General features: G+C 34.2%; 1 protein-coding gene across 1 annotated transcript; it reads right to left on the minus strand.

Moving 5' to 3' along the window:
- Nucleotides 1–8,361: 8,361 nt before the first annotated feature.
- Nucleotides 8,362–9,550, minus strand: LOC136990582 (uncharacterized). Its single transcript, XM_067288974.1, has 5 exons — nucleotides 9,407–9,550; nucleotides 9,262–9,332; nucleotides 9,080–9,184; nucleotides 8,981–9,010; nucleotides 8,362–8,526 (listed from the first exon to the last, which is right to left on the minus strand). Exons 1-5 carry the CDS (start codon nucleotides 9,486–9,488, stop codon nucleotides 8,431–8,433), a joined length of 384 nt encoding a protein of 127 aa, XP_067145075.1. The 5' UTR covers nucleotides 9,489–9,550; the 3' UTR covers nucleotides 8,362–8,430.
- Nucleotides 9,551–10,353: the final 803 nt, after the last annotated feature.

Here is a 10,353-nt window from a genome sequence, read left to right on the forward strand (position 1 = left end):
AAATACCGGAAATCTTTCCTGGTCCCGTTTTTAATTTCATTATATTCGTCTATCGCTATGCTATTTTTGTTTATAGCTTTTTCATATGGTACGTACTTTCGTCATGCTTCATATTTTTTTACTTTTTGGCTTTACATCAAGCGATGTTATAATTAAAAAGGCATAATAAACAAACGATACCACCGGATTTTAACCGGAAAATAATATGGCTAATCAATTATAAAAATATCTATAAGAATAATCATTGTTATTTACTATATTTAAATCGATAGATTACCTTATCGTGCTTAACTCATATTAATCACAAAAGGCATAAGTATTCATAGATAAAGTATTGAAATATCACACTCGTTTAATCAAAATAATAAGAAATAACCTTCACTTGATGACGCAGCAGAATTTACAGAAAAATTATTATATGTATGCAATGCAAATTAAGCTTAAAAGGCTGTATAATCATCGCTTAAAAATTTTTCACTTTAAATGAACATTACAATGATTGAAAATAGCGTTATAGGAAAATCCTATAACGCATTTTTTTCAATCATGGATGTTCTCGTCTTCTTTTATTTCACTTTAATAATAATTTATTTACTCAAATAGTTTCTGTAAAAATTTATTTGTTGTGTTTGTATTAATTTTCTTGGGTTTTTTCATTTATTTATTATTTGGCTGCAATTTCCTGTTAGACATACAGCAATTGACCTGTTATAAATTCCCACTGTCATCCTTCTGTCTATTTTCCCTTAATCTCGAGAACGGTGTTAGATAGATGAAAATCGACACTAGATACGGAAACCTTAGGGGTCAAGAGGCCCAAAATAGCTATACATAAACTTCCGGTTTGCACCGAACAACACGTTATTTCAATTCAAAAACTTTTCCCCGAAAGGAGTTAGATAGATGACCTGCACGACTCTATTGCTAACAGGAAGAGTATGATGTACAGGGGCAAGACACTAATTTGAGGTGGAGAGCATATATTTTAAATTAAATACTGTAAGTAAGTAGTATCAGTAAATTTTCGTCCGATGGAGAATTTTTCTATAATTAAAATAAAGACCAAATCTGCCCAAAGAGGGATCACCATTTATTTTGTGTTCCAAGACAAACACTTTTCGGCGACTGACCTTCCTTTTTAGGTTACTTGTCGCCGGAAGGTAATTAAAAAGTCCTTTTAAAACACACAAATACTTCCAATTAAAATTACAAAAATTTTTTTAAAAAAAGGAACTGGTGACATATTTTAATTATAGAAAAATTCTCCATCGGACGAAAATTTACTGATGAAACTCTACAAATGTCGTCGCCAGGGGTCAGCTGTCTAATCTACATTTTCCAGCGCCTGTTCCCAGTGGATAAAAGCAGCCAAGATACCCCGAAAAAGGCAAGATGGATGTAAGAAAGATGTCTGATTTATGTCACCAGTTCCTTTTTTTAAAAAAATTTTTGTAATTTTAATTAGAAGTATTTGTGTGTTTTAAAAGGACTTTTTAATTACCTTCCGGCGACAAGTAACCTAAAAAGGAAGGTCAGTCGCCGAAAAGTGTTTGTCTTGGAACACAAAATAAATGGTGATCCCTCTTTGGGCAGATTTGGTCTTTATTTTAATTATAAATACTGTAAATTAAAAATATGATTAAAAATTGCACCTCGGTATTGTGATGATGTAATAATAAATAATTGCTCATGTATATTAAAATCTGCTTTTGAGTTAATAATATTTTGACGAATGAAGTTTTTATGTTGTAGATTGTAAAGAAATGTAAGTTCTGAAAATATTAGCCAACATAATTTATAAACACTGTGGAATAATTGTATCGATTTTAGTTTAATAAATTAATAAACAGATTGAAATTCGAGTTATGTGAATAATGAATGTTAAAAGAAACGGATAGTTTAAGAATGTGTGAAGTTTATGAATATTGTTTTAATTTAGTTATCATAGATAATTTGTTAGAGATTACACTATAACACTGAAGTTTTTTATTTGTAAAATAAGTTAAATGTTATATCTTTTTAGGAAAAGAAGAGAAAACTTTCGTCGTTTTGAGAAACTTGGCATTTCAGGACCTAAACCGTCCTTCTGGTTTGAAAATTGCTTAGACCTGATCCGTTTGGTGGTGATGTCCTGATATTTTTATCATAATTTACGACTAATTATTTAAGATAGTTTATCATTACTTTTCTTGCGTAATAACGTTTTATAAAATGAAGAATTTAGAATTAATAAATTTAATGTAATTTATTTATTCAAAAATCTGCATCACAAAAAGTAGAAAGTTGTTTGTTTCGTATGACTATTTTATTGTACGAAAATAAACAAAATTACAAATTTAATTTTTATTAAATCCAGACGTTTTTCTTAATGGGAAATGTCAAGCCAGAAATGTAATTGTGGACGGAAATATTTTCTAAAATCTAAACCGAAAACTGAATTGATTGCAAGACATTTTATTTCCAATATCTAGCCAATAAGAGTTATTACGAAGTTGTCTTTAAGAAGCTGTCCGTCCGTTCGTCAAGCGATTGTCTTTAAGAAATTTGTACTATTGAAGTATAGCATTACGTTTGGAGAACTAATATTAAAAAGTAATTAGTGAGAAATTAGCAAAACATGAGAGAAATTGGAAAAACTGACGTCTCTCTGTTAGTTGGCACTATAATTTATATAGGCCTATAGGCTACATGGTGGACTTTTCGAAATGTTTTGTGTTGTGTTCATGGTTACTTAGGTCTAACTATATTAGTAAAGTTTTATTTATTTATATAAAAGATTGATTTAACAGAATTTAACATATACAGGGTGTTTTTTTTATCTTGAGACAATGAAACACAGTGGAATCTCGGTATACGTCTGCTTTAGAATACGTCCTGTTTGGACGAAACAAATATTTCACGGTATACGACTTAATTCAATTATACGCGCCATCTACGAACAAGTAGCACTATCGGTGTACTAGACCAGACTAGACGTTCGCGGTCCCACGGTTTATAACTCTGTTAAATTTCTTCTGATTTTAATTTGTAAGTGTAATTTTATTATTTTTATTAATCATGAGTTGCAAAAAGGCAAATTAAAAGCAACAGAAAACTAAAAAAAAAAAATTACTAGAATCACAATTGAATGAAAAAAGAGATTGTTGAGAAATATGAAGGTGGCATGGGTGTTCGAGATTTACTGTTGCATACCGTATTCCGAGAACGACGATATCAACAATCGTGAAAAATAAAGACATTATTAAATCTGCTAACGTTGCGAAATGGGTTTAATCGATTTCTAAACAGATTATTAGTATTAGGCCACGAACACACATGCGTAAAATTGTGTGGCAGAAAACTGAATCAGAAATCAGCTTTCAGTTCAGTTTCTGTTTTACGCTTTTATGCCAGAACACACATACGTAAAAATTCTGACCGAATAGGAAACACCACTGCTACCAACAGTGCTAATTTTATTAATTTTTTCTTGTCATATATCTATTCCTTTGTACCTTCCAAGTTTTACGCTTCCTCTGCTATAATATAGAAAATTTAAATTAATACACTTGTATTCCGAATTCAAATAAAGAACGTTTGTGTAATCTAAATACTAAGCCTATAAATCAATTCTACTAGACCTGCCTGTTGTTTGAAATTTTGCATCTATAGCCATCCATAAACGTTGTTTAAATATAGTGGCTTTATACATGACACTGATGTGGTCGAATGGATTCAATAAACTCCTCTATTTCATTTATTTTTTGTTTTTTCGAGACCATCACAATTGTAGGGTTAACCGTCATTGCCGCCATTGTTAGAATAAAAAGCACGTGTCTACTTTGACGTCACAGAAAAGACTTCTCTTTATTGGAGGAATTTTGGCGTAAAAATTTTACGCCGTAAAAAGTAGAGACATGCTCTACTCTATTTTCAGTTCTGTTTCAGCCAAAATTTCAGAAAAATTTTTACGCTTTCTGTTTTGCGCTAGATTTTACGCCGAATTTTACGCATGTGTGTTCCTGGCCTTAAGGAGAGTTTGATTTGATTTGATTTTGATTTAATGATTTAAATAATATAATACAATAAACTGTAATAACTTTAAAAATCTGTAATAAAATTTATTTTTTTATTAATGTGCTCAGTGTTTAAATTATTTTACAACCCCATTAATACATCATATCAAGAGGGATTTTTTACATGAGAACGGATTAATCGTTTTTACATTACTTCTTATGGGAAAGGTTGGTTTGGTGTACGTCCTATTCGGTATAAGTCCAAACATCAGGAACAGATTAAGGTCGTATACCGAGGTTCCACTGTAATTGTTTTGATAACTTGAAACCGTGTCGTGTTCTGTTTCTATTGTTTCTCATACACAATGTAGTGCAACTTAACAACGATCACTTGGCTTCCTTTCATCTTTATTTTAGTTGATTAAGCTTATAATTTAAACCTTAAAATTATCTTAACCTTTGACCTAGACCATAAGGTCAAAAGTATATCCGGTTGTGAAATTCTTCCGCCCTTTTTATTGCCAGGGTCAAAAATATGTGTTCCCATTAAAAAAACAGACTTGACCCTGAAATGACCTTGAAGGTCAAGTTCACATCTAAGGTCATCAACTGATTGGCCCTTCGAAACCTTACAACTTTTGTCTATACCTTTTTCCCAAATTAATGAGATCCTATTAAGTTATTTCATTGTCTCAAGATGAAAGAAAAACACCCTGTATATAAAAGCAGTGGGTACTCAGGATTTAAACTTGGAAAGCCGAATTAAACGAGAAAAATATTTTTGTGAATTAGTGGCATTATATTTAATGCGGTCTATTGAATTCCGCATTAAACAATAACATATTAGTATTTTAAAATGAAATTTAAGAAAAGTGAAGCGCGTGCTTTTCTTCTTACAAGTTTTTAATACATCATTTGTCATTAATTGTTTTATTTTGCTTCAAACTAAAACTTTTTTCCGTTAAGAACGGCGGTTCTTAACCTTTTTAGCGGTCGGCGCCCCCTCGAATGCGAAAATAAGCTCTCGCACCCCCTTAAAAAATGTGTGTATATTTGTCGTACGAGGGTTTTACCCAATTCTCGAACCGCGTTAGAGCGAATCCGTGCTATAGAAGTGCCACGTTATACGGGGTTACCCGTAAATATTGTCACAAACCTCGTTTATGTTCTTATTTGAGGTATGCGAACACGTCTCGACTCGCTTTCGTACCGCACGCGACTGCGCGATTACATTAACTGCACGTACTGTACCGACGACGAGCACGACGTGCCGAGAGACGGTAGAGTAGCGTGTGCGAAGTGGGAATGCCGCGTTGCCGGGTACCACAGTTTCTGGAGAATACGGTTGCCTCGTTTGTATTTTTTTTTTTTTTTTTTTAATTTTTGAAATTTCTCTCAAACCCCAGGTTAAGAACCACTGGTTAAGAAGTTACAATTTTCCACTAAACCCCTCAAACTATAGTGGAACAATTGTCAACACATTTAAGGATTTAAGTTGTGTAATTTTCCAAAATTTGGATATATAATAAACATAATATTAATATAACAATTTTCTTTTATTATGTAAGTTTCCAGGTAAGAAAACTTGCGTAATAAAGCAAATTTAAGTAGAAATATTTCGTAATAAGTATACCATTAAGATCTTTGGACGAAGACCTCCAATTCGAGAGAGGTGTGAGCGGAGAGTGGTGGAGACAAATAATCCTCCGCAGGATGCAGACGTCAGCGGACTTCCGGCACAATCGTCGGAATATCCAAAGGATCCAGAAGTTGGAAGACTTCCGTCAGAGTCCTCGGAAATTCAAAACCATCCAGACGTCGGCAGGTTTCCTTCCTGGTTTTTTAAGCATCGTCCCGAATTTGAAGAGCGGGATAATCCCAAGATATATTGGGACAAGACCGAGATAGCGGGTTTGAGGAAGGCTTTCGTTAAGTTCGAAGAGGAGTTAGAGAACGAAGCAAATTTCCAGCGTGCAATGTTCGGTGGTCCTCCTCAAAGTAAGAAGTTCAAGATAAACCGGAACTTCTCTCGCTGTTGCTTCGACGGGGCCTAGAAATCCAAAACTCCGTTTCTCTTACGAACGGTCTTTCGACTAAGTGCCATTTTGACAGATTACGTATTCGCTTAATTGGCTTCATTCATTGACGAAATATTTAAACTTAAATTTATTTTTACAGACCAGGTATGCGGGCTGCTAGTATGGCCGAAGCTGTAAGGAAGGAATTTAAAGCATTTTTAGAAACGATTTGTCGATTGTTTTGAGAGAATAAACGAAAATCTATGAAACTGTGGGACGGATCTCGGTCGTTAATTGTGAAAGGGAGATTATGTAACCGATCTGTAAATCTCGGACTAGATAATATACCTGGATTTGACGAATACCCCGGATGTGACAGTTTACTGGGGCTGTACGCCTTTATTTATGTATAGTTTTTTGGCTGTACGCCTTTATTTATGTATAGTTTTTAGTTTAAGTTATATTCTATCTCTATCAATCTATCCTTTTTTCCAATTTCCTTTGTCTCTTTGTCTCGAACTTCCGAGAACTCGGACCCAGTGGTGATATTCGGCGGGTTCGCACAGGTTCGGCCGAACCCGTTGTTAAAATTTTCAGTTTTCCGAACCTTGTTAAACACGCGGAACATTTCTCAGTGGGGTGGTTTTTTTTAATATATTAAAATATGCGTATTATACTCTGTAATACTACTAAACTAGGGCCTTATACCCCGTTTGCACCGAGCATTTCAATCTAGATTGTGAGCAAGGTCAGGGTGTATGTCTTGGTGCGATCTCTCTCGACCGTTTCAATCTCGACTGAAACGAGGTTTAATCGCGATCGATTCAAGAGTGTTCTTGAAAGTAGATCCAGTCATAAGAGAGATCCCAGAATGCCATGCGCGCGAGACAATACAAGATGGCTGTGGAACACGTGTCGGGCTATGGACAGGGAAAGAAAAAGTATAATGTATCTCGAGAGATGATGACATGTGCCTATTTCTAGAAGCGCCATATTGCGGTAAAGAATTTCTCTGCCTTAAAAAATAAAAAAAAAAGGTCGACAGCTCTAAAATACTATTGTTACCTGGCCTTCTCCCATGGCTCGTTACGTTCCAAATACGCCACTGATTATTAGATATATCGCAAGAAAAGGTATTGTATTTATTTCTAGCCAAAACTTCCATTTCGTTTGTCGGTGATTGTCAGGGAAAAATTTTCTGCTAGCGAACCCCTTGTTAAATATTTCGAATATCACCACTGCTCGGACCTACCCGTAGCCCACCAGGAAGTAGGGGAAAACAATAGACGGCGACGAGCCTGGAGGGAAAGGGAACGTTCCACCTGACATTATTTGGCCGGACACGAACGAGGAAAGATGTGTGGCCGCGAACCTCGAGGGTGAGAAATTGGCGAGCCCTGCAGAACAGGGCCAAAGGGAACAGATCGAGAAGTGAATCCGATCACTGGAAGAAACCGTCATTGTACGAGCATACGAGCATTATAGATCGAGACAAGGATCTGCGTCCAACAACAGCCAAGGAATTGGGTACCCATATATTTTATAATCCTTCTTACTTCCCTTTTTTCTTCTATCCCTTCCTATTAGTTTAAGTTCGGTTAAAATTCGCGCGCGTTAGTTAAGTAAGATTGTCGGGCGGCATTTGTAACGGGACTGTACTCGCGGATTTACGGTTACGATACGAACACCGAGGAACAGCGGGAATCCATAAAGAATTTGTATTATTTATTCCAACGCGAAATTAAATTTATTTTAATTGATCAACACGTGTACGAGTTTTTCTTTCGCGTCGTACTTTTAACATTACTTCGGATTCGACTTTAAATCACGGACGTGACAGGGTGGCAATTCGTAAACGGACTTAGTTCGAGTCGAAGAAGCTGAAGTCACACCCGATAATTGTTTAAAGATTTGATGTGGTGAGTTTATCGTCATTACGATTTAACATTGGTTAACGAACTGATCTTAATAACGTTTTGAATAAACTGTAAAATCATTAATATTTACTCCATTCTCATATCGTATATACAGGAATTGTATTTACTAATTAATAATACGTGAATTAACTTATAAGTGCATTCTTTCATTTATGATTCATTCATAGTTATATTAATAAATGTGTTATTCAGAGATCTTCGCTTTTATTGGAAAATTCTCGTTTGGATGTTTCATATTATAAGTATTATATAAGATTTTAACTTATAAGCTGTTTAGGGCACGTGATATTTCACGGAATTAAGACATTTTGGTACGAAAAAACTTAGAAACACAATTTTAACTTACTTTAAAATTAAATTGGACATAATGGAAAATGATCAAAACGCGGCAATAAGACTCGAACTCGCCAATTAAAGTATTTAGAAACATTTATTTCGATTCAAAATTGGCCAAGTTAAACGAGTGTAAGTAATTAAATTCTACTCGTCGTAAGTCACTTCGTACGCTCTGTTAGTACAGGATTGGAAGACTTTTTCAGACTGTTTATTCTCCCATTTAATTGTAAATTTATCAGCCTAAAATGAGATTTTGAACGGTAATATCAATTGCGTGAAATTTTCAAAGCTGATAAGGCGCCATTCGTTAATTACGTATGCAGTTTTGATCCATTTTTGACCCGTACTTTGGTATTGTGTATAATAACGTACTTTTGTCAAATCCCTCCCGCTTAACTACAGTTTACGCCTACGATTGCACTGGACTCCCGACATTGAAGTGACTAAAATCTTCTAAAAATATTTTTTTTTTTTTTTTTCACACGACCAGGTCCAACCCGAGAGTTTTCTAGCTACGGGTGTCTTCGTGCCCGTCAGCTTATCACGTGACAAGTATATATACTAAAAATGTCTCGACGGCTTCCCTCTCCGTCGCGTACAATAACGTAATTTTCACCACACCTCTCCCCCTTATACTGTATACGCAATTAATAAACGGCTGGTAAAGTTATTTTTTAAAATTGACTAATCTCACCTTAGGTTTAGTTTTCACACAAGCGATTACCTAAAAAATTTAAAAGTTAATACATTTAAATTAATTTTTAATACAGAAGTTGAACATTAAGGTACTTACTTTGGATTTTACAGCGCTGTTGCCACACAAATAAAACATAATCCCCTTTCCTTTACTGTCAATTCCGAATAAATCGTAAACGCAATTAGCAATGTTAGTGTATAACTATAGCAAATATACAAATACAGTTATTGACTTAACAATACGTTTAACGCTATAATTACCGTATAAATAATACTTGCATTTTTGTAATAATTAGGAAGTTTTCTGAGTGAACATTTCCAGTATATTTCGATCCACTTTGTGGGTTTAGCTACGTAATAAATCAGGCTTATATTAAATATACCCGCAGATTTTACTGTATCGACTGCATTATACTGTACATACCGCAAAGTTCCGTCATACTGGACAAAGCAGAAATGGTATCGAAGGATATACAAAATAAAGCCACGGCTACAATTATCTTCATTTTCGTAGGTGTTTGTAGGCTAACTAATGAAAGCCGAATAAACTAATGAATGTAAAGACACGGATTTTTCTGTTACGATTTCCTGTTCTTATTTCCTGCTAAATTACAGTTGGAAAAATATAGTTTTACTTCTAATTAGTAGTTTCCCGTTCAATACTTTATCAACAAACTCGAAAATGTTTAGGAATAATCGAGGAAATCCTTCGCAGATTAACGTTTCTGAAAAGTTCTGTCGATTAAAATACTACCAATTTTTATTTTAAACTGATTTAAAACCGAATTAACGCGAGGATAATAACATAGAACGAAAATTGAATTTTATTATCACGATTCAGTTTCGTGTATACAGAAAATATGTTCAATTTTTAACATTTAATAAATTTTAAGGGCCCGTTACTGAATTGAGAACAATTATACAGAATAGAAGATTCTGAGAAGACTGCAGGGAGGATTTCTGAAATATTTTAAAGAAATCGTTGATGAATTAGAAATGGAGTTATAACAGAGGACGAGAAAAATTCTGTCGCTTCCGTTGCGAGTCATTTTTTCATTTCGATTGTATAAAAAAATCCGTGTCAATTTCTCTCTCGGAACCAATTAATAAACACAACAGTCATAAAAATTTAAAAACGTTGCATCATAAAAAACGCAAATTATATTCTCGGAGCAATTGAAAGAATTCTCAACGCTTACATTAAATTTAAATTATTTTTGTTGCGAATATTTTTTGACCCGTGATTTTTGTTCTAAAATTATCTGTAATTTTAATTTTTTTTTAAGTGTTTTCATGAATTGGCTAAAGTGTTCTAGTCCCGATATGTCTCGGTCAACCGGAATCCGTCATAAGAGTGTTTACCTACTTTAC

The sequence above is a fragment of the Centruroides vittatus genome, unplaced genomic scaffold (assembly GCF_030686945.1).
Source record: "Centruroides vittatus isolate TY-2023 unplaced genomic scaffold, ASM3068694v2 scaffold_946, whole genome shotgun sequence".
NCBI classification, from domain to species: Eukaryota; Metazoa; Arthropoda; class Arachnida; order Scorpiones; family Buthidae; genus Centruroides; species Centruroides vittatus.

Bases quoted from the DNA above. Each gene is read 5' to 3' on its own strand.
- LOC136990582 (XM_067288974.1), bottom strand. From the start codon at position 9,488: ATGAAGATAATTGTAGCCGTGGCTTTATTTTGTATATCCTTCGATACC. The intron at 9,333-9,406 runs GTATGTACAGTA...TTTATTACGTAG, and splicing joins CAGTATGACGGAACTTTGCG to CTAAACCCACAAAGTGGATC. The intron at 9,011-9,079 runs GTAAGTACCTTA...TAAATTTTTTAG, and splicing joins ACAGCGCTGTAAAATCCAAA to GTAATCGCTTGTGTGAAAAC.